This window comes from Loa loa (assembly GCF_000183805.2).
Source record: "Loa loa unplaced genomic scaffold supercont3.8, whole genome shotgun sequence".
NCBI classification, from domain to species: Eukaryota; Metazoa; Nematoda; class Chromadorea; order Rhabditida; family Onchocercidae; genus Loa; species Loa loa.
The window spans coordinates 566369-592111 of record NW_018108188.1 but is presented as its reverse complement, the minus strand read 5'-3'; the positions used below and the strand labels follow the sequence as shown (position 1 = coordinate 592111).

General features: G+C 34.3%; 3 protein-coding genes across 3 annotated transcripts; all 3 read right to left on the bottom strand.

Annotated features, from left to right (window-relative positions):
* Positions 1–2969: 2969 nt before the first annotated feature.
* Positions 2970–5365, bottom strand: LOAG_00809 (hypothetical protein; the record flags this gene model as incomplete). Its single annotated transcript, XM_003136349.1, has 5 exons — positions 2970–3239; positions 3476–3614; positions 3890–3981; positions 4260–4371; positions 5244–5365. 5 exons carry the CDS (start codon positions 5363–5365, stop codon positions 2970–2972), a joined length of 735 nt encoding a protein of 244 aa, XP_003136397.1.
* A 7060-nt stretch (positions 5366–12425) lies between these two features.
* On the bottom strand, positions 12426–19362 carry LOAG_00808 (hypothetical protein). The gene is made up of 14 exons (XM_003136348.2): positions 19188–19362; positions 18559–18849; positions 18418–18482; positions 18072–18144; positions 17807–17974; positions 17232–17307; positions 16265–16417; positions 15873–15993; positions 15514–15663; positions 14889–15049; positions 14567–14711; positions 14300–14404; positions 13726–13789; positions 12426–13187 (listed from the first exon to the last, which is right to left on the bottom strand). Exons 1-14 carry the CDS (start codon positions 19339–19341, stop codon positions 12847–12849), a joined length of 2067 nt encoding a protein of 688 aa, XP_003136396.1. The 5' UTR covers positions 19342–19362; the 3' UTR covers positions 12426–12846.
* A 323-nt stretch (positions 19363–19685) lies between these two features.
* Positions 19686–23581, bottom strand: LOAG_00807 (cytosolic cyclophilin; the record flags this gene model as incomplete). Its single annotated transcript, XM_003136347.2, has 7 exons — positions 19686–19871; positions 20247–20444; positions 20594–20712; positions 20880–20983; positions 21391–21518; positions 22870–23032; positions 23412–23581. The coding sequence occupies 7 exons, from the start codon at positions 23579–23581 to the stop codon at positions 19785–19787; spliced, it is 969 nt and encodes a 322-aa protein (XP_003136395.1). The 3' UTR covers positions 19686–19784.
* Positions 23582–25743: the final 2162 nt, after the last annotated feature.

The following is a 25743-nucleotide window of genomic DNA, read 5'->3' as shown; positions in this document are numbered from 1 at the left end:
TCTAGTCGAGTGCAAGTGTACTTCGTGTTCTTTCACACTTGATACCGCTAGAGTGATACGTGATTACATTCCTTACTTATTCAAACACGATCACACCCCTTCACCCTTTACTCCTACACGACAACACTCAGAAGTCCCGCGGAAGCATCACACTTCCCCCATTGCACGGATAGTCCAGTACACTCCAACATCTTCGCACAGTCCACTATGTTACAGTGACTGGGACGTTATGAAAATCTTACGTAGGATGGATTCAGTTCGAAGTTCAATTAATCCTCTTATCTCGCCTTGATTAACTGTCAAATTTTGTGTCTACGAGTTTCATTTTTTCTTATTTGTATTTTTCGAGAGTGTATGTAGCAGCATATACCAAATTGCTTAGGGACTGGATGATTTAGATTTCAAGATGTCAAACAAAATTGTTAGTTACGTAGTGTCAAATTTGATTTCGCAAAAAATGGTAGAAATTTTTAATATTATTATTTCCGTTGGGACATAAAAGGGCTAGAAAAAAGGCATGCCAAGTGAGCTATATGACTGGCTCCAGAAGAAAGAAGTTTATGATATAACTTGGTATACTAAGGCTGATTGTTTTTACTAGGCACTCTATCTTTAATCGACCATTTAACTCTGAGCAGGGTATTTTTTACTGGAAATCATCGACTTTGTCAATGACATAGTCCAGTAACACATAATTCTTTGGCTCATTAGTCAGTAGCTTTTGACTGCTAATTTATAACTATGTGCTTGCAGCTTAGGATTTCAGGAAATTTGTCTCACTGCTTGATATCACAGCTGAATGACATATTCAAATTGTGAAGGATTTTCCGTACTTGTCAGTATAACTCATTATATGGCCACAAATGTGCGCTAATTGCAAAGAGAACAAAATATCGGAGTATCAGAGTTTGCAATTTATATGGGCGATATTTCGCAATATCAGAGTGAAGTGGAGAAGGAAATTCAAACTCGTTGTGAGGCACAGCGCGCTTGACTAGGTGGAGTCAGTCAGTTCAATGGAAGGTAGAAAGAAAGTGGAAAATGCACTTCAAAACTCCACCAAGTCGTATTTTCTCTTTTCGCCTTCGCTAATTAATTAAAAATCCTTTTGTTTCTTCGTACAGACTAATTTCTTCGTATAGACTAATCTAATCGCAAATACATCTTTTAAAATACCTCGTTTTCTTTCTAACAATGATCAAGGCAAATGAATTTTCCTTTTCTAATTTCTGATTATAGTTTGTTATCGACAAGATAAATACTCTTGCGATCTGAGAAATGAGTGAACGAGCTCATTTAGTTAATTTCATGCCAGTATTACACATTTCAGGCAAGAATGTAAAGAGTCTAAATGTATTTTATGATACCAAAACATCCGTATACAATACTATAAGCTCTAAAAATGTATATCAATGATATAAACCTATAATGCGTAAAATCGACTGAAATGAAATGAAAGGAATTCAAAAACCGTTTCCAAGAAGAACAATACTGATGTGAGTTCGCTCATTAGTTGAACTATTCTAAAAAACAAAAATTTTACATTTCCTGCGTTTCTCAATATATAAAAGTATCCATAAAAAATGACTTTCAATACCATGCTATTTGAGCAGTTCGTGAATGATACAATTAAATGGTGGTAGGTGGAAATTTTCATGAAAACATTTTTGAACAGTTCAGATTGATGGATATATACGAGAAAATATCTGAAAATTACGGAAAAGTAAATGTACTAGTGTTTAACTCTTATCAAGGATGTTAAATGACAATTAATTCTTCACTGTATCAAACGATAATGATGCAGAAACAATTGTTGTTAGATAACACGGTAAATTTATCCAGCAAAAAGGGAATCAATTAAAACTGCGATTAGAAGCAGATCCGTTACTGAATCCACCAACAGATACTTCAATTATTTTTTGGCAGTGCAGACATTTTGGAATTGAAAGGCACGAATTTTGGAGACAATATAGCATACAATGAAAAAGAAATTAGAAAATAATTGAAAATTAAGAAATAAGTGGAGAATTATTTTTAAGATTCTGCCAAAAACCTTCAAACGAAATATCGTGTAAGTCTCACTTGACTGCAAAATAGTGTAGATGCTAAAGGTAAATAGCAAAGTCAAAGTCAGAAAGTACGGTTTTAGAACAATAATGCCCAGTACAAAATAAAACATTTCATTACTAGTGATAAATTTCGATTCAATTTTTTAATGATATCTTAAAAAAATCATCCATAAATTTTTACTGTTTCTGAACTGCAGAAGAAATATTATATTACCTGAAAAAAGGAGAAGAACTCAGAACAATATACTTCAAAAGAAAAATCAAAAAATCCGTCTAGGGTATTGAGGTATCACTGCTAACAGCCAGCCTTTGTAGAGTGTTGTTGAATCTTGAATTCGATGACCTTCGCAGTTTGTGTTTTATGTATTCCAAACCTGCATTATAGACATCGACAAGCCGATATAATGATTTCGTATTAATTGAACTTGAAGAGAACTTTTATTCAATCGAGTTTAATTAGTTTGCAACTTATTTGTAACTCAGCTAAGCCAAAAAGAAAAAAAAACAGTTCAAAAATCACAAAATAACTTCCTTTCTTTTCCTATGTTAAAAAATTCTGTTAATACGTTACGTAGTGATTATCAAAGAAAAAATTCAGTTTTTCATGGCTTCCGCAAAAATCAAATATTATTGGACATTAAAATTAAGGAGCTACTTTTGGTGGCATTTATCCATTACCTACTATTTTGACTACTCCGCCAGTAAATTAGTAAGCTAACTCTTTGAGCCCTAGGACCTGAGATCAAAACTTGACAAAGTGATCCTGGATGCTAAGAACGTTGACTCTGCTAAGAATGTTACCCATCATTTTATAATGCAAACTTTAGGTTAGCCATTAGCAGGATTAAAAAATATGGTATGCTTCAATACAAATAGACTATAAACACATTTGAAATCTACTTACTTACGAAATACACCTGGCATTAAATCAATGACGGCTTCTCGGATTTCAGGTAAACGACAGCCAACGATAACTGTTTTGGAGAAGGAATTTAAAAATGAAATGATAACAATTGTTGAATAGACAGAATTCGGTATAATTTCATTACTCGCCTCAAGGAATGCCACAATCATAGGCAGAACGTATAGGCCAGCAGTCGCAAAACACGACAAACCTACTGTTTTTGTAAAGTTCAGTTGACGCTTGTTTATGTTTACTGATCCAAAATCCTAAAAATATTGAGTTCAAGAATTAATAATTACTGTTCATAATGGATGGTAATACAAAAGAATAGTTTGTTCCTCAGTAAAGGAACTTCAGTTGAAAAGTCTCCAAGTTTGCTGTGTAAGAAGTGCAAAATGAACACTCAAAAATCTCAGTTCTTGTTCGATCTTCGTCTAATCGACCGCTTAATTCCACCTGAAATGACTTTAACTCATATAGTAAATTAGAAAAAAACGGAAACCTGCTTCTCTTTTATCCTTCTGCTGTATCGTCGCACGATGAACAAAGTGATAATGTAAAGTATAACACTTCCAGCAGCTGCACTAATCCGTGTGCCGTAGAATATCCTATTGAATATTGGACATCGACTATTTGGTGTCCTATAAATATGCTTTGGAGTTTGACCTTGTAGAGTTATGTGTAAGACTGGGAAGATTTATTTTAAATTCTATCAATCATAAATGAGAGAGATAAATTAAAGCAGTGGAATAAGTTTATTTTCATATTCCTGACTTGCATTCTAACTTAATGTAAAAAAACAGCGAAAAATTTTGGAGATATTCCAAATATTATCTGTCAGTGATTTAATTAATTTCATTCACTCTCGTTTTATTTCATTTATAAAGTTCATTCCAAAAAATTCCACGACGCTAACCAACAGAAAGAATGAACTTCGGTATTATTCAGATATGAACAAAATACACTTCCAGATATCAATAGCAGAATTGATAAATTGCTGCCAGCTATCTGAAACACAATTTTTTCCATTAATGAGTAATTTAAAAGTATTATGACATTTGTGGTATTAAATTACGAGTTGATGTTGCAATATTTTCAACTTCAACTTTCTAATACAAACTCTTTTGGCCTAGAAAATAATACCAAGCGGTTATGCTTCATATCACCAGCAAGAAATCCCGGACTTCAGTAGCCGATGAACCATGCTGTCGTTTTCTTCCTCTTCTTTTCGACAAGTATTTCAGCAATCAGCATTTCTTCACATATAAAATGCAAGTCAATCTTACCAAATAATGCTGGATGTCTAGCATCTTTTTATAATACAAAATTGGTTTGACGATTGAAATTAACCGGTCGATACTGACTACAAGCATTGATATGGCGGTCATCGGTTCTGTCCTAAATTCTTTTGCTAATTATCATCTGAATAAATCACTAGTTCTCTATCTAATGCAGTAACAATCAGCATTATCAAAGCCTGCAGCCGTGATTCTGTCAAAGTAGCCGAGAACCAAATCTCTTTTGTACGCAGCGCAAATGGTAATTTTGTTTGTAATATCATTAGTTTGAGCAACAAAAGTGTGGAATAAGAATGCAGCCCATAAAGCTTAAAACAAAGGAAACAAAAGCTAAAGACGCTAGAAGTGGGCGGGCAAAAAAGGAGAAAGTGGTATAAAAGGGCGTTCTGAGGAGCAATGATCGTTGTTACAATTCCTCTACTGGTAGTGACAACCTTGTCAGGTCGATGTTACCGGAAGTGGCACATGAGAGCGTTAATGAACTCATTAATTGAGAGTTATTCAAAAGATGGGAGGTTTAGTCCACACCACAAAAACCGAGTTGATGGTATTGAAGATTTCAATAAGAAAAAGAATCAGATCGAGTATAGTAGGAGTTAGATTTCCTGTGTGGTTTTCGTATTGTATCTATTTACCAATAAAGAAAAGTAATTTCCCATTGATATGTGCCGATATATCGTTATATGTTGTGGGAAGATCGTAGTATATCGAAATTGAAATACAGGGCTATTATGGACGAAGAAAAAACATATTGTGTATCTTTATTTTTATGTACGGTAACTTTTATATCAAAAAATTCATCAAAAAATATGGTCAAAACTTTACTGTACTTGTATTATTCACATAATTAAAATGGTCTTTTTTTTCTTGAAAATTTACTTTTTTGTTTCTTCAGATATCACAACTGAAAAATTATTTTACTACTGGAAATTTGAATAAGCTCAAAACGAAAGTTATGAAAGATTTACTAACCACGCTAAAATAACATTATGTGGCATAATCACACAAACTAGTCTTGGAACTGTATCATTTTGACTTCCCAAAAGAATCTGAGCGTTACGTGTCGCACCGGCTACTGTTATCGCAAATCCCATTAAACCATCAGCAAAAAACTGGAATGTGAAGTTTTGTAAGGTTTATTCATTTGTAAGTTGCAAATGCCTTCGATGGAGAAACTGTAGCATCACTTTGTTTGTTTTAGAAAGCACCCTGAATTATAGGATATGTTGGAAAAAAGGCTACTGTTTCCTTTTGTGATTTGGAGATTTGTTGTTATGAGTTCTTTCATAATTGGTGGGTCAAAAATGTGAATTGCAAAATCTGCACTACGAGGGGTTTCACATTGGAAGTTGTTGAAAAATCATCAAACCTCCATTCCTATAAGACCGTATCGTTCACGATTTGTTCTAGTTCGAACGAGTGCAATAAAATAGAACATGTTGAGAATAAAAACCACAATTCCCCCTGCGATATAAATTGAAAACTTTGTTATCATCCTGAAAAAAAAGCTTATAATTCCAGAATTATTTTTTATAGCACGAACTGCATTATACTGATCGATGCATTTAATTGATTGTTTGATTCGTAATAGTGCCGGATGTGACACAATTGTGGATAAATTTTTAATTGAAATTGTTGAATACAAGGTATATTTTGAACAAGGATTAAACCGTGTTCGCTTGGTTAGCGTATTAAATAATGGTTTGTAATATGCTGATGTAATATGCTGAGTTACAGGCTTAATATATCTGAACTGACCTTGTTAATTCGATCTTCGATGATTTGCAATGATTATTTCTACCAAGTTTGTTTCACCTTCCCTCAGTCTCTCATATTACTTTGACTTTCCATTGTCTTGAACTCCAGTCGTTAATAATTAGCATAATGACAATTGTTGGCAAGGATTTCTTTACATTCTATAGCAAATATGTTGAAAGAAGAAATATCTTTGACGTAATGGAATATGATTGGCCCAGTAAAGCTTTAGCTTAGTGACGCAATAAATCCAGCCCTGAGTTTGCTTTTTTTTAAACTGATTCCAATTTCATTAGCACAACCAAGCATTTTGATATGCAATCTTTTCCTTCTAAAAATTGAAATATTTAGAGCTTGATTGGTATGACGATTACGTCATAAGTAAGTTTCATATGGGGATGTGGAGAGATGAGAAATAACAGTAAGATTTTGAAGAAATAAAAAATGAACGCTAAAGAAGGGATTATAGTGCAAGAAGCAGATATCCTCTTTTTAAATGTCACTTCCTCTTGCTTTTTTTTATACTGAAACATGCTTTTATCTGTTTAATGTTTTCATGGCAGTGAATGTTCAATTTTTTGAATTTATTTGAGAACTAAACTTTCAAAATTCGTTCTTACTACATTGTGAAAAAAACTATCCTCAATAAATATTTCAGAAAAAGCGTTCGTTAGATTGTTATAATGCAACGACTCATTCCTTTAACTCTTTAATATCTAGGGGAACTTAAGCATATACTTTTTACTGCCCAGATATCATTGTAGGATGGAAATGATAATATATAGCAGTTTCAGGATGTGATGGATATATGCTTCTGAAAATTTTCTCCCTAAGTGAAGGAAAATTTATTTTCTAAAAAATAAACAGTAATAAAAATAAAATTAAAGCTGCTTATCAGTATTCCAATATATTAGCGAAGATTGTCCACAAACAGTGATTATATCTTTTGAATGCATTCTTCTAAATCCTGATTTCTTGTTTTGTTATTTTTTCTTTTTTTGTTTTTTAAATGGCTGAACTTAAATATTCTTACTGGAACTTATAAAACAACTAGCCTTGTCGGATTTTACTTAAAATACTATTAATTCCCTTGTACAACTGATTCCAGCAGATAAGTTAATCAGATAAATGTAAAGTAACAGGTGGTTTAAATGAGGTACAGAAATACCTCTTTCCGGTAAAGTAGAGAAAAGTCCATGCTTTTTAAAAAAAATACTAGAACAAAAAAGAAAAAAAACTAAATACAAATTTTGAAGCCAACAAAAACTGATTATTATCAGTAGCGAGGAGTAGCATTTCTTTGATTTTTTTTTAACGTATTAGAAAAAGTGATATTCTTAACCATCTGCCTTCACTTAACACATAGCCACTCAGAAATATAGAAGTAATTCATTTAACTCATTACAAAAAGCAATGAAGTGATGCTTGATAAGCTTTATAATCGAATATTACTGACCGAATAACGACTCTCCTAGCAACGCAACGTTGTTTCTTTGATTTTTTATAGCTTGTTATTAAAAAAATTGAATTTATTCGGAATATCAAGATTCCGTCCCTCTCAGGAATCATGACTTTCTTCATTTGACTATTTCCATGAGTGAGTAAAGTTATTCAAACTATTTTTTTAATCTAGCCACTATAGCCGAATTGTTGATGGAATATCAGTTAAAAACTTGAATTCTAATGAATATTCCCTAAAAGTCTTTGATCAGTCATAAATGGAAGATTCCGCGAAATATCATCACCCATCAAGAAGTGTTAGCAATATTCGCAGAAAATTTATTTTCATCAGATTACATCGAAGTAAAAACGAAGAAATGTTGCAAGTTCTTGAAATCATCAAAAAAAAAAAAGAAAAGAAAAGAAACGGTAAATTTTGTTTTTAAATATCCGCAAAAAAGTGCATGGAAAAATTCGATATGGATTAGGAGGATTAGAAGTTAGTTGTTAATTCCGGAGATGTTTTAATACATGCTTAAATAATAACGGTTTTGGTGATACTACAATTATCTTGATTGCTGAGAATGAAAAATAGCTTAATAATGAAGAAATAAAAGCGAAATAATATTCGGCATGGTTAACTACGGTACCTAGTGAGATCAAAATTTAATTCAGCTACACAAAGGTTATTATTATTTTAAATGGTCGTTACATCACCTGCAATTTGCCGCAAATGATCAAACATCAGCATGTTTACAAAAATAGAAAATGAAGTTAGCCAGTCAAAAATGATAACAGCTAATTTTATTAGTACGTGAACTAAGAAACTATGATAAATGTAGTGTCACTATCTTGTCGCATAAAAATAAATTCTCTTATGCATTACATCTTCATTTACTTGTTTATTTTATCCACTTTTAAATATTCCGTTATCCAAAACTATATTCTGATAGTTACTGATCGTTTACCTACTCAATAATGAACCATTATAAATATTACCGTATGTTTTATTTGTTTTCATAGCTTCTGTAAGGATTTTAATGTTGAATTTAAAATTTTACATGTTTGCAATGCGAGAATAAGTTGCTATTAAAAAGTAATAAACAATTTTCAGAAGTTGATTTACCACTTAATTAGTAGGTATCAAGATCAGCGGAAATCGGCTCACCACTCCATGAATTATTTATTTTTTAGAACTAATCACTAATTCCTTCATTTTAGATATTCCTGATCTATTAAAAAATGATAATATCTGGCAATAAACAATTGGTCATACAATGAATACCTCTATTTCCTCATCTAAAATTCGATTTCATTGAACGGTAGAGAAGAAAAAATCAATTAACAATCTTCATTACTAATAATTTACAACAAATGGCTTAGCAGAAGAAATTATCCTAACAGCATGATCTATGCTGTTCTATAATGACATTTATTTCAATTAAAAAATATTGTCCCGATGGATGCAAAAAATTTTTCATATATGAAAAATAAAGGCAATAAATATATTTCCGATTATTCGGTTTAACTAATAATTTATCCGAAGGTTTGATGTTGAATAAGACTTTTCGTTTTTCCCAAGAAATAGTCAGTATCGGAAACTGAGAGCAATTAATTTCAGAAATAGAAAAGTGAAATGCAAAAAGTCAATGAAATTTAAAAGGCAATATGCCACGGTAAATATTCAGCTTATTTTTGCACAGAAACACCTATATTTTTCTTTTTTTTTTGCTGTTAAGAATGCAAGCGAGACAGCATAGTTTCAACTTAAGGAAATGAACTATCACTGATAATAAAAAATTGTCATCACACTACCTAGCAAAGCGCTTTTATTTTAGTAATCATAAGAAGTAAACAAATAATATCCCCACCTATATAAATTAAGTTTTCATTAACGAATTTGATAATGCATATTATTATCAATTTTCGATAAAGTTCCGTGATATAAGTCCGGCTAATAGAATAAGGGTTAACCTTTCAAAGAAATAAATATCAACTGTTTCTCCTTTATCCGCAGCTACATCCCACAGCTACACCCATCGTATCATCGTTCCTCACTTCCAAATGTACTTATCAATCGAACGATGCACTTTGATGCAAATTAAATTTCTCCTGCTGGGAACAAAAATTAAGAGAAATTCGTATCCATTCATTCTATAATGACTTCTTGGTAGTTTGAGTGCAATGCTAACATCTCAGGACTGTTTGTGCTAATGATAAAAATGTGCAGTAATCCCATCCCACCAGTAAACAATATAATATGATAAACTAAATAAGACTTGGGATCTGAGACCTGGCAATACATTTTTAAAGACAGAAAATTTTTGTAACTTTCGTATTATAACTAGCAATTTCTTTGATTCATGGTTTCTTTGCTGGCCTTCACTTCCTCAGGTATTGGTTGTTTACTTTAATATTAATAATTTTATGCACTTTTCCAAATGCATTTTCCAGTATGGAACCCGAACACGAAGTCTTGTGCAACGTTTTATGTTTACAAGGGTTGTGATCTGCTGGAACATCCACAACAATCATTTGTTGATAACTTTGAATCGTCGTAACCAATTTTTTTAACAAATCCTGAAATACACAATGCACAACTGGATCCGGCATGTAGCCAATCATTCATTCTTGTCTGACCGATTTGCTTGATCAGATCTCTTTTTCCTTGTAGTTGAAAACAGTTACGTCACTGTTTCACGCTTCGATAGTTTCAAGCATTTCCTCGGTTGTTTTCAACAAATCATATCTTGTAGTTAAGCAACTCTCAAAAATCCTGCTAAAAAAACTTATCATCCGGAGAACAAATTTCATCTCTTTAGAGCTTCAAGGATTTTTACTTACGTCAAAATTTGTCACCCAGCAAATCTCACTCGATTCAAATTTCAGAGTTCCAGCTGCCAATAGCAGATGGTAGCATATTTTATTTTCTGAAATCACTTTGAAAGTTGGGAAGCCATGAAAAAAAGTTTTCCAATAAACCTATGCGACAAACAACCTGAAATAAATAGCCACACTTGAAGTAAACATATCGTCCTCCGCCCACTAATATACTTTCCTGTACAATTTTTAGCATAATTTGATTTTAACAATGCCAATTCTCCAAACAGACTAGTAGTTTCCAATGTTTTTCATGACCAGGAACCCTTTTGGCTTTTTTACTTGTAGCAGGAACCACAAAGCTCAAAAATAATAAATTCTGTTAATTTGAGAATAAACTTTGATCAAAATTCTTGACTTATTAATTAAACTTGGAGTAATATAATACAAAGAAGTGAACACTTTTAGTAGAAAATTCAATCTGTTTCCATCAATATGATATTTGAAATTGCATCTTCTTTACAAGTTGAGTAATTCTGAGGCACATGTTCAAGCTACGCACATATCATCACTTGCTTCAATTCGACTTCTTTGTTTTTAATTGCAAGCAAAGCAGAAAACCCTTGTTAGCATGGATAAGTTGTAGAAATCATAAGATAACGCAAGGCGATTCCCTGAATTGTAGAGTATGAAATTATTTTTTTACATCAGAACTCTTTTAGAGGAACTGATTTAAAGGCACTCTAGCAGTTTCTATCGCTTTGGAAATCAATAAGGACTTCCTGGATTTCTTCTGCAACCTGTTTAACAAAAGGATTGTGAATCAGCTTTTATACACTTCTCGATTCGGTTTGGTTATTTTCCGAGGAGCAACGATGGGATTCATAAATCGGCATTCGCAGATGACTTCTGATGTTGTCATATAGATACTTTTTAGCAGCGACCACTGATTTCAATGTCGCAAACGGAGGATGACTGTTTTCGACAACCTTACTTATTCATAATTGAAATTTGCAAATAAAGGCAAGAAGTTTACTCGCAAAAAATGTTGTCCACGTCTTCTAAATTTCGTTTTCAGAACCTATTAACCGCAAGTTCAGCTTATTTAAATGTACGGAAATATCCACAAAATAGGCTAACTGTTGGCAAAGACGAAAAAATGCCATGAATTATTTTAATTAGAATTCAGAAAAAAATATTTCTCAGTATAAATGATTTGTTACACAAAATTAAAATAAATATCTCGATACCTAACGTGATGAATCATTTATTCAAATCCAATCTTCCAATTTCTTAATAATTTTAATTGCAATGTTTAGATGTTGCAATGTACTTTGTTCTAAACTTTTTCCAATCTGTTAATCAAGCTTACATGCAAATGTCAAATTCTGTAAAGAACCTCTAGTCTGGCAGCTAAGCCAATGTGTCTGGAATGTTAAATCACTCCCCCAAAAGTAGGTCACCAAATCAAAAAGCTTGAGCAGTCAGTAACTCAATCCGATAGCTCGCTCAATCACTCCAGCTTTTTCAAATTCTCTAATTTTCTTCCAAAGGATTCTGGTAGTCAGTCGGATAAATTAGAACGTACCCGTTTCTAATGGGCGTTTTAATTTTAATGGCTTCGAAGCATCGTTTCCAAAAAAGATGGTGCGTATAACGCACTGTTTTCGCAACGCCCTATTTTCTGAAAATAAAATAGCCCCTTAATGGGCTTCTCCTCCAGACTGCCGGATCACGAAATTAAAATTACGTTAGAAATTACTGCAAGATTAAAGTAACAACGAGGGATAGAGAGAGAATCGACCAGACAGGACGATGACCTCCTATATGCTAAACAAAAAATTAAGAGGATGATATATGTTAACAGTGAATGACCTCACAATGGGATTTCTTAGGTACAATTTAACAAGCTAATAAACCCCTTTCGTCCACAACAAATCAGCTTAATTTCAAATAAAATATAAATAAAAAAAATAAAAATAAAAAAAAAAACAAGCTCCTGTCTGTTAACTCATCGCGCCACCGTCCTCACGATTCTTTTATTTCTTGTATACCACCAGTTGGGCAACAGTGATCTATATAAAGCATATATCGACAGAAAATTACAGCCGTACAGTTTGAGGATACACTTATCACCAATGACCGAAAAATTTTATTTAGTGTCTATAACAGAAAAATTTTACTCAATGTCAATAACAGACATCTGTTATTTCGAGTGCAAATGCTTAAAAAAACAATCAGTAAAACAATTAATTTGTAAAACAACCGAAAATATTATCTCTTGAAAGGGTAACGAAAAAAGCATAAAATATAATAAAAGTAATCATCACAAATCAACAAATCGGTCAATTCATATAACCTAACAAAGTTAGGAAAACCAAAAAGAAATGCTGAAGAACGATTAATTTGAAATTCATGAGAGCAAATATTCGTTAATTTTTAATTCGTCTGTTATTCGGAAAATTTGATGTCCTTTTTCATATATCATTAAATACACATATATATTGTCACGCTTCAAAAAATCTCAATTTGTACCATCAAAAGTTAACCAAAATAACACTCATGACGGTGGGGGTGGAGGAGGAGCAGGTGGTGCCAACAAGCTTGATAAATCCATTTTTGGTACCGGAGCTGGTGGTGGTGGTGGTGGAGGCATGAAGCCAAGTCCAAGCGACATTGGTGGTGGTGGCGGTGGAACGGGCATAGGATATCGGCTCGTCGGCGGTGGCGGTACACCACCCCAACCACGTCCTGCTGGTGAACCCCAAGCAGCGGCATTAGGCACATATGTTGGCCGTGGTCGTGGTGTATTGAAAAAGTGAATACCTTCAGTTGATCCAGATACACTGCTGCTGCCCAAAGGTGGTTGTGTACCACTTTTTGAAGAATATCCCTCCATACCTGAAATGATCTCGATGGAAATTGCCAATACTATATTCACCTCACAGTAAAAATTATATTCACCTCACAGTACAAAAATAATCTTCCTAAAGAATAATAAAAGTACTGCTATAAATATTCACAATAAAGCTGACTAGATCTAATGTCTTAATTACTTTATTAAACAAAATTTACATGCTACTGATAAGGATTTCTGCCTCTCAATTTCAGAAAAATGATGTGGCATGACATTGTTGTCCATAAGGATAGGTTAAAAATTCTACTACTACGAAACATATATCATAAAGTATACCACTATGAAACGTATGTCATAAAGTATTGAAAAAAATTGAAATATGAAGAGCACCGAAGCACTCCAATTCTTATCATCCGAAATAATGTCACAGTCCACCGCGTGATACAACATATCCACTCCCAATTATAATCTGTTTCAGCTCATAAAATGACTTTTCCTCATAATCCGAACTAACCGGAAGGAAAAATAGCCAGCATAATCATACATTATATATATGTATATATGTATATGAAAGCGCAATACCTTCTTGTCTTGCTAAATTGATTCGAACGATTGGTGTACCCGACGGTAGCGAATAATTCTTTGGCTGTAAATAATAATATTAGATCGGTAGTAAATAGCAACAATTTTAGCATCCCATCATTTCATCATCTGTATCAGTTCATCTGTTCCTATATTTCAAAGACATGAAAAATGAACATTTATATGGATTAGTTAACCGTCGAAGCGAACTACGAACTAATATGAAATTTCGCAAAACACTAGGACTGTCCGAATATTCTCTGCAATACATGTGGTTTTAACCATTTACTATGGCAAATGAAAGTTGGCAAACATAAAATAACTTCCTGAAGTCAATTATCTGAAACATCATTCGCATGCTACTGCGCAAAATGATGCATCAGTAATTCACCGGCTTAATAACAGCAAGAAAATTATTTGTATTTTCCTTATTATAAACTGGTCAACAGCGCGACTGCCTAATGCTTCATCTTCTTAAATTTACAATACCAACAGGTCTGCACGCAAACATGATTTTGAGACACTTCATCATTTAAAAAAGAAATGCCTAGGAAACGATGAAAAAGCCAGAAACCTTGTAACCAGATCCTGCGCTTCCAGTTCCTAAGCCTACTTTTCCTGGAGCACCATATGGTTTTGAAGCCGGTTTTTCTCCCAACTCAGCCATTAGTGCTGTGTACTAAACAATTACAATTAGGAGTTTATAAAAGGAATTATGGAAAAATTCAGTGTCCGAAGTGCAAAAAAGGGAGATATGAAAAGAAGCATCTTCCTAAAAATTTTGGTAGAAAAATCGTTAAAAAATACATGTAACAAAAGATAAGAATTTAAACAGACAGACCTCATCATCCATGCCACCATCTCCCACATTAAATACTCCACTACCTGGTCGTGGATTTTTGCAATCCTTGGCAATATGCCCTGCACCGCCACACGCAGTACAAATAATATTTGCAGTAACATTTGGAGCATCCGGACATTCCCAACTGAAAATTATTTCGCGAAAATATATGGACTTGAAACAGCTGATGCTGGTTATCACAGTGAATATTATCTTTGAAGAGGAAATGAGTAGAGTGGCTAATTTTGACAACCCCGTAATCCTGCATCTAAAGGTCGTAAAAATTCTTACAAAACACAAATTATTTATAATGAAGGCTTACGTTTTATGTTCATCGGAACCACAATTACTACATCGTGCACCACTTGCTAAATCCTCAGGTCGTAGAGTACCATTCAGAAGTGCAAGCTCTCTCAGCTGCAGCTTACGTAATTCATTCTGACCATCAGGTATCATCAGTGCTTCATTTATAATTGATGTTATCTAAAAAAAAAATTCACAAATTCACAAATGATCGTAGTACTTCGTTACAATAAAACATCGGAGTTTAAATTTAAAATTATTATTAACAATAAATACTACATGTTAATACGACAAATTTACATGAAAAAAAAAAATGAAAAAGCAACATCTATCACAAAGGTACACAAAATGGTGGAAATGTCGCTTTCTTAAACTTTAATGTTTTCATATGAATAAATTTGGTTTTATCTGTAATCACGCAAAATGTGGAATGTGAAATGTGAAATATGAAATGTATATTGAATACTCTTAAGATTGATGAAGGAACAGAAACAGATAATCATAAAACTCTGCCTGAAAATATCAAGAATATCAACGGGAAACAATTTTTAACCCTTATGATTTTTTTCGTGTTATATTTTCGCACTCTAACGACCAAATTTTCATTGAAAGGAATAATATGCACAAAATTAGAAATTTCTTACTTTTTCACAAGCCTTTTTTATAACCGTATAATCGGTGCCTGTCACATAAGCATGAAGGGGTTCATTTTCACCAGGCATTGGTCCTTCACGACGTCCCAATTTGCCTTCCTTTACTGAGCCTTTACCACGAATTATAATTTTGGCACCTGTCTGGAATATTCAAAAAAGGAATCCGACATTTCTCACAGGTAGCAAAGCACTTTCCCAGAGTTCTCAGGGCATTTTCAAGGGGATCAGTCAGGTAGAGCGGCTACTAATATGAAAAAGGATCTAAGAGAAGCTGATTGAAGCCAACAAAAATCATGTAGTAGGTCAATTAAGCCTAATAATTTATGATTTGCGTGAAATGAATAAAAAACCTCCGCTTCCAGAGCCTTCAGAGTATTTCCACGTGGACCAATCAGTAATCCAACAAAATTAATTTCGGGATGATTTTCTTGTGGTATCCAAACCTTGTCATGCAACCGTATAGTTGGTGCTCTAGAAGATAATAGAAGATAATGAATCAATTTCGGAGTAATTTTCCGTGTTATCAGAAAAGTTTGCTAACTTCTTCTTTAACATGTTGCACAATACACCGATCATTATTACGTTCCACCAGATAATTTTATTATTTCGTTTGGTAATAATCATCCTTATTCATTCGTAACAGAATTGAAAAAAATCAAAATATTCATAACCATTCAAATTTACCCTTTGAACCGAAATCATACAGTGAATGTGTAAAGTATGCAAAAAAATCAACAGCCACCTGTAATCCGCTGGTGGCTTGAAATTTGGATTTAATTTCAACAGTGCTTGGATTTTCTCGTGCCGCAATTGCTCCAATTCTTGTCTTTTTCGTATTTCACGGGTATTCAGCCGTTTACCGCTGGCATCATAAATTGGTTCCGGTGAAGGACTTCTGCAAAATTGATTTGATATAGGCTAATTGTAACCACAAATGACAAAAGCTGAAAATTTTATTATTATTATCTTATTTGAGCTGTTGAATTTCCCCGGCAGCAATTTTCCGCTCACGAAAAGCAGGCGCTAAAAGGCTAAAAAAAGAGATTTGATTAGGATTAAGATTAGTAGTCTTTGCGAAGATGAGAGAATCATCCTGAAAACAATTTTTTAGATTTCAGGCGCGTGGAGGCGACGGATAGCGTATTTCAAAAGTTAGATCATCAACATGGCTAACAAAAATTATTCGTCTAAATATACTTCTAATTCCTCTTATTTCTTCGACTAAAAAATCACTAAAAAAAATGAAAGCTTAGAAAAGTAACGTTCCGAAAATTTATCAACTTTCCTTCTTTAAAGAATTTCTACGCTAAATAGCTCTAAAACGGGCGAGGGACTAATTGTAACTTAAAGTAATAGAAATGATTAAACGATTAATTAGCAGTCAAAAGTCCTATAATTCTTAGGCCCTTCGAGTAGGGAGTGACACTAATCACCAAAAAGCTTGCAGCACTGAATGAATCAAAAGGCATAAATAGTCCTACTGAACCTACTTAGCCCACGGATGCGAAGAAAGAACTTAAAATTCATTAAATTGAAAAATTTTGAATAAAACTTGTGGTATGCATCATCTTGATGAGTGACGCTGACAGATACAGGCATGGAGGAAGGCGTCCATCAACATCATAAATGTTCAGCTAGGCTAGAAATGTGTTAAATTGTTGATTGTCAACAAAGCAGCAATAAACGTTATCGTTTATTGATTGATGAACCTTAAAGCTGGATCCGGATTGCCCATGAAATCGCCAAGACGTAATTTTCGCGTTGCATCTTCCACTTCCAATTGAACTGAAATAGGTGGTTACGGGGCCACCCTCCCCCGTTTATTAGTTCACAACAAACATTAACAGTTGAAACAACCGATCTGGCTCAAAATTTAAAATTCAAAATTTTAAATGAAATTGAAAGAAAAGTATGAAAAGAAAAAGTAAAGCAAAGAATGGCGCAATATTATGCTTTTGATGTACATGAGTTCGTCTTTAGTGGAGATCTTCCATTATGATCTCCCAGATAATCTGCGTTCCAGAACACGACTCCAGTGCCCTGGAACGTGCATTGTAGCATCCTTAGTAATAGAATAAGACTTGCACGTCCAAATAATACCATATTTTTCTACCAGATCCACAGCGACAATAAAATTCATAACAAATTAAAACAACAAAATATAAAAACATTACGAACCTGATCAATCGACACAAACTCTTGTATAATGAAATATTTCAAAGACTTTTAAAACTAATTTTAATACACAATGCAAGGAACCATAACAAGAATTATAAATCCTTACGCAAATAAGCTTGTCGTTGATCATCGCTAAGATTTGACGGTAATATCGTTGGCATTCCCGGTACAAAAGACTTGTTGGTACTCCAACGCGATTTACGAGGTTTCTTTTCAAGTTGACCGGTTTCATTTGCAGCACCTGCTCCATCATCTTCAGTTTTCAATTTGTCAACTGCAAATATTTCGATTATACAGAAAAGCAGGATTTCTGTTTGTAAATGCTGTTTGATAATAAAAGAAGCTGTCTCATAACTGTTGTTCCCACTTACCAACTTCAGGACGTGCCAAGATTGGAAGTACACCCTGAGCAGTTTTTAATTTTGTGGAACCAGCAGCATTAGCCTGCAAAAACAACTTCTGAACAAGCAAAATGCAGCATGCATTTCATTCTGTAGCTTATAAATAACATCATGAAGTATGACAAGATCTCTAATGATGCGATGTACTGAAAGATAAATAATTGACATAAACACACATATAAATCACTCGATATCGAAGTTGCCATGTAAAAAAAAATAGAACCATTATCAAAATTTGTTCGCCGCTTAATCTTATAAAGCAAAAAATTGTTGTAAAGACCATGAATAACTTCTAAATGCATACGTGAAAGCTCACATTAGCTTGACTTTCTTGACCTTCATTTTGTTCTTCAGGTCCTTTTGGTGGAGATCCTGTGCGATCTGAAATTCAGTCCTAATTTTCATCACTGAATATAGTTTTATCTTGCAGTTTCTAATAATAGATTACTCAGCCTACCTCTACGTCTTCTGTGTTTGCTTCTACTCCGACTTCGTCTACTGTGACTTCCGCTTCTTCTACTTCGACTACGACTTCTTCGGTGACTGCGACTTTGACTTTTTCTGCTACGACTACGGCTGCGTCTACTGTGGCTACGCTTTCGTGAATGGCGTCGATCGCGAGAACGCGAACGACGTTTGCTGTGGTTCCGTGAGCGTGATCGCCTACGCTTATGTCGAGAACGAGATCGTGAACGAGAGGAACGCTGTTTTGGCGACAGATATTCCGGAATTGCTGGGGCGTAGGACTCTAGAATGAATAATATATTGTGCACAAATTGAAATAAGAACTTACTTCAATTTGTTTTTTTAATACACAGTTTTTACTACTTGGACTTACTACTTGTTCTGAAAGATTACTACTTGGTCTGGAACACAATTTCTCCATAAAAAGACATCCCGATTTTACATGGTAGCAGCAGTACGCTGCTGGAAAAATACCGTAACAAAGAATAAAAATGAAGAAAGCGATGAAAAAGTGCAAGAAATATTCCCAGCAAACACACCCGTATAAAATGGTGCAGCCATAGAGAAATATCTATTTGGTTAAAATCCGAACCCCACATCTTAATCACGATATTAAAGAACCTGGAACGTTTCCGTTGCTGCCCTCTTCTGCGTTCTCCATTGTTTCAACAGTCGGTTCACTAACGGCAGCTGCAGCAACCGCTGCCGCGCCAAATTTTCGCACGAATGGCATCGGTTCCGTATTACCACCGGTTTTGTCACGTGATCGCGACATATCCTTTTTTTTTCTGATAGTATTAAAAATAGAACAATGACTACATATTACGGGAAAGATTACAGCACCGTTACAACTTGCACAATTTCAACATGAACATAAAAATGTCCATTCGAAAACGAAAATTAATCTTCTGAGGAACGTCAAGTTCCTAGACATATTTTAGTCTGCCAACAGCATTTCAAAAAATGATACTGATAGAAAAACCACATGCGCTATTAATTTCCACTTAGTTATTCCGTGTATCCCATGGTTATTAGAAGCACATTTATAAACAGGTATTACCAATTTTTAATGGTTAGAAACCTTATTAAAGAAGGAAAACCAGTCTTCTAATTTTCATTTATTTATTCTGCCATAACTTCGACGGCTATGTAACAGAAATAGTAAACTGTTTATAATTTGCATGCATAAACACGAACAACACAACGAAAAACAATGCTTTAAGACGATCGAGAGTACAAATCTTCCACAGCTTCCATTCTGCTTTTCGTTCCCTGTTTTAGCTCACCACATTCCACAATTGTCACCTGAAAGGCTACAACGCATACAAGCATTGCTACAGTTTTCGACATGAAATTAAACCTTCTAGCGGTCTGCGAAGTCCACTATGATATACTGAAACGTGAAATGAACGAATGATTATCCGTCAAATTGAAATCGAAGCCAGCGAAAGGATGCTCAAAGTCTACGTATAAATAATAACCGTATAATCTGTGAATTAGCAGAAACACAGATATAAGCACTTTATAAAAGGACTTTTAACATCGTATTAAATAGTCGTCACATAAATAAAATATTAAGCAAACCACTTTCTTCTGAAGAAAAGGACGCATGAATAAAGCGACAAAACGCAATAACTAGTAGTTATTACATTTTATAATCAGTGGCAAGGGTCAACACACCTGCATCATAGGCTTCCCGCTTTTACTGCCTTGTTGCTCGATCTGCTTGACAATATTCATCCCTTCAACAACATGTCCAAAAACAACATGCTTGTTATCTAACCAATCCGTTTTTTCGGTGCATATAAAAAACTGTGAACCATTCGTATCGGGTCCACAGTTTGCCATCGAAACAATCCCAGCCATAGTGTGCTTTAACTAAAAGTTTCGAAAATTAAACCAAAAAAATCAAATCTATGAAAAACTTCACATTATGACTAAATCACACCAAAGAAATTAATCGAGAACCAAAGAAATTAATCGAGAACACTATGTCTTGTGTCAAATCAAAACTTGGAGTTCTGAACCTTGAAATTTTCATCCGCAAATTTAGAACCGTATATTGATTTTCCGCCTGTTCCATCTCCCTTTATGAAATCCCCGGCTTGTATCATGAAATGTGGAATTATCCTATGAAACTGTGATCCTAAAAAGATATATAATTCGATGCAAAAAAGATTATGAAATCGGAGAGTCAAACAATGCAACAAAAAATTACTGCCTATACCGATTAAGGCATCCAAAAGTGTAATGAACTACCAAAGAAAAGCTGGAAGTGCATAAGTGAAGCTAAGTACAAAAGTAAAAAAAAACCTTCGTAACCGAAGCCCCTTTCTCCTGTACAGAGTTGTCGAAAATTTTCCGCTGTTTTTGGAACTATATCAGACCGCAACTCGATCACTATTCTTCCTATATACCTATAGAAATCTACACAAATTTACAAGGCAATTGGAAGTTGGTTAAATATTCAGATATGATCTAGCCAATGAATGCTCCCCAAAGATGACGGGTAGAAGTAGTGAAGGAAAGGATGTAACTAATTGACATCGTTAGTTTGTTAAAAGTTAACTATACCAACTGTCAAATGACTGTTTCACTAAGCTAATCCATCGATTCCGTCGTCTGCAGTGACGAACTATCCAAAATTTTACAGTTTCTAGAACACGTATGCAGTTCTTCGTAAAACTCATCCGTTAATGTACGACTAATCAAAAAGACTTGATTTGTAACGGCAATATATCGGGAATATTTCAATGTTTAATAACAGTCAATGCAAAGTCTTATATATAACATTTATCATATTATACAAGTCTTTTGAAATCACCTGATTCCAATTTTGATCCCCAGGTATACTCGTGGAAGCGACAACCTAACTGGTCCTACTGTTGGCTCTTCAGAAACTGCATCGTTATCCTTATCATATTCTTTCGAGGTACCTTCTCCAGTGCCATACTAAAATTTAGTTCCATTATATAGGTGTTACAAACTTATAACTAGGCTTAAATATATTTTTGTTAATAAAAATAAGAACTATGGAAATTAGTCGAAAGAGAGCTGTTTATTCATGTAGCATGGAAACCCATTTCAGCATTCAATGAATATGGAAGACATTTTCTGCATTTTATCAATTTTCGAAGCATTTTCTCTCGAAAAGTTGCTAGAATGCTTGAAGAAATTGTAACATTAGACAAAACTTTCGAAACTTCGAATCCTTGGCTGTTCAACGTGTGATGAGCAATACTATGAACTGTACACTTTTTGAACTACATTTTGCGAGCGTTGTGCTGTCGAGCAAACATCTTGGATGCAACAGCATCAACAAGATTAGAATGTAATAATAATTAATGCAGTAAAAGACGCTTTTTCCTGCTGTAATTCGGTTTTGAGAATTATGTTAGGGCTTCGCTTTTGTTTAATCATTCAAATGATTGTCGTCGCTTTCCTATATAATAATCCGTTTCTCATCTATCACAGTAGATTAAAAATAGTCCGTAGTTGTTGCACGTAGTTGTTGAACAAAGGAAGACGATATTTCGAAAAAACAATTTTTTTGATCACTCTCAGCTTATGCGGCACCCATTTATCCAGCTTGTCTTTTTAATTTGCTTGGAATACCAGATTAGTGCAGAAAAACTGATATTCAGTTGTAAGCTTCGACAATTACTACTTCGTCACTGTTACTTTTACCACAACTACACTTGTTGGCAGTTCCTGCATCAAATCCGTTGATACTGCGAACTTTCTCCACTGTATGACGGTCCTTCTCAACTCAAATATTTATTTGAGTGCAGTTGAATCTAATTTTTGCTAAAATCATCTTTCTGAAACTTATAACAAAAAAACTTAGTTTTTGTCTAAAAACCATCTTCCTGAAATACATAACAAATAAACAACAAATAATAAATCAATAAAAAAATACACAAATAAGAAGTAACATTTGCGACGTAATATGACACAACAATAAAGTGCAACAGCAAGGAACCGGAATTACTTTTGAAGCAAACTAAGAATTTGCATTACTCTAAAAAAAAAATTTAACGTGATTAACAGAACTCGTTGAAATTTTTGGAAGAAATCAATTTTCAATTTTAGGCCTTAGATCCACAGAGATCTAAGAACGTTCAGCACTCATTCAAGAGTACAAGATTCCCTTGGTCCATATAACAGAGATACTAAAATATCCATAAGTGCTTTTTCACTAAAGTTTTCCACAAATGTAACATTAAAGCCTGCAGTCATTACGGCATAAATTTGCCACTACTATCATGTCTCACTTCTTAGGACCAACATATTTGGAACTTACAGTTTTAAGCCATTCATCATCCGCCCATACTGGCCTTTGGCTTCTTTCATTTGCCTTTGGCGGTCGCGCAAAATTGCATCGAATTGTTCGCCCAAATAATTCTGAATCATTCATATTGTCTATTGCTGCAGCAGCATCCTCCGCAAGTTCATATTCCACAAATCTAGGTGAGGTATTCTAAAGTTTCAGAAACAAAGTTCAAAGTTCAAAGTTTTAGTCAAAGTTTCAAAGTTAGCTAAAGTTCAGAAACACTTAACATGCTCAAGCTATTTGCATCATTCATTCGATCCCAGAGCAGATACTCAAGCAACGGATCAATTAGGGCTTGCTGATATCAAAAATAAATAGTTAAAGTAGACTGTAAAGGGTTTTTGGAAAGTGCCAATACTTCTGGTTGCTCTAGCTCTTCCCAAAGTGTTTCATGTTACAATCTGAACCATTTTGGAGAGCTTATATATAAATCTGTTCTTGCAGCAGCTTTCCCAGCTCTAAGCGGCCCCTGTGATTACAGAAAAGAAAACAGATCAAAAATAAAAACAAACCCAAATCCACGATGCTTGCCCGTCTCATAATCCAACGGGATTGATATACTAACAATTTCACCGAAGGGTACGAAGCCAGCTTGCAATACTTTCTCATTGACCTCCTCGCCAAAACCACCAACGTACAATGTTCGTTTCTTATTATGTGGAAAATTGGTCGTTAAGGACATCGCCAGTTTTCTAAATTAATGTTAAATTTAGGGGAACATCATAAAATTTTGCAAAGTGAACAAATAATGGCGCATAACAATTTGAAATTTTGTATGAGTAAGTATGCGCGTGATGGGAAGCATCAATTTCTACTTAGTAAAATATGATATAAAGTAAAATTATGCAGAAAATCCCATGTTTTCAAAGGTTGTAATATATTTTTCGGATACTGAGAAATTCATTTCTCATCCACAATAATGAAAAACTCAAAAACTGCTTAGGTTAGGACAGCGCTGGAAAAAAAAGCAGGACTAATAAAAGTAACTTAGACAAAACCACTCAAGTCATTTTGAAGTCTACAGGATGTGCAAATGCGTGCCGTGCAAATCCATTCTGTTTCCCTTGCTTTTCCGCCAATCTTAACGTGCGCGACTTCAAACAAAATGCAATTGTCGACAAATACAGAGACGCGTTGCAATTGGGTGATTACGGGTGATTTCACACAAACCAGTACATCAACCTCAAATTAATAATAACAAGCAACACACGACACGCACAACATCGAAACCATCAAGGGGACCGAAGGGCGTTGATTAGCGCGAAGTTTCAACTTAATGGCAAACATCGTTCGTTCGGCATGTCCGATATTTGCTTATTTAGGTTCCACTGGGTTTAAGGCATTGGGTGGTGGGCTTTGCTTTCAGGGTGTTTGTTAATTGTTTGCTTGGACCTATTAATTATTTGCAAGACTGCACAGTTATTGAAATTTTTGAGGAGAGTTTATCCATTATGGCTACACATTACGAAGGAATTTATTTTCGATTTTCTGTCGAGCTAGAAGCGGCATCCACTTGTTCAAATCAATGTTTTGTTGTTTCAAGTAATGAGGATTAAGGAACTTGTGTAATGAACTCTTCCGAATAACGAGGGATATTAGTATGGCAATTGAGAACTAAAATAATGAATCAGGAGTGAATGAAGAGCAAAAACCAAGAAAAAAGAGATGTTGACGTCACGTCTGTAACAAAATCTGTAACTCTGACAGAGCAAAATGAATTAAGGAAACCTGCGAATAAAGTTCGACAATGCTTTGTTCTGTATTCTTGTAATGATTACTGACTCTCGAGACACATTACTCCCATCTACTTCCAAATTTGGGTTTCTGTGCAGCTCTCCTTGTGCATTTCATGTTTTTCATAAGTTGCTTCAGTTTTTTTTTTATTTTTGTCTTCTCTGTGCCAGTTTCATGGGAATTCCCGGTCATTCAGTGTCATGTTCTAGTCATAAACGAGCACTGTACATGTCCACACTCGTCAAGAGAAGCTTCGATGTAAGTTGAATTATTTTACCTAAATGTATTGACTGACTGCAACTGATGACATGGTGACCCTGCAGGATGAATTATTCCAATTAAATTTTATTTCGCTTTGCGGAAATTTGCTTCTCGTTGTTATTTCATCAAGAGTGGCACTTACTTCCATATTTTCATATCCAGGAGATTTAGCTATGTCGTTCTATATTTGCTACTGATTCTGTGCTGAATATTTTACTGGAAATCCGTGGAACGGCATGCGGAGATAAACAGAATCTCTTATTAACGAATTTAGAGCCAGGCAGAGTTTTCGTACTGCTGCATGTCATCGGTTTACTCAAGTCTGGATTTGACGCAGATTTTATAAGTGATGTCACTCCTTTTATGCGAAGTTTAGATTTGCAACAGTGCCTACTCTTCATATTTACAGTTTGAAGTTGTGACTTTATGGACGTACATCATAGAACATAGAAACATCAGAACCTTCCCAGCACTTTTCGATACTTTATATCTTATTCAAAGAAACGGAACGAAATGAATAACTACTACACGGAGTCTCTGATTATAATTTTGCATTTTATTATGCAATATTCAAACTATTAAGTAATGTTATAATGGGTAAAGCACAAGAATATCATAGGTTTAAGCGCAATTCCAAAAATATCACCTGTATCTCTGTTTCATTAAAAAAAAAAAATTGTGTTTCGAAAGATTGGAACGGAGAATAAGGGACATAATCATATACAGCAAATATGTTTAAAAGGAAAAATGAGCATTAAAGCGAACATGTATGTGAATTACATGTATGTGATTAATAAACCAAATTAGGACACCGGGAGCATCCTGTTGCTGGTGAAGCAGTTCCTAAAT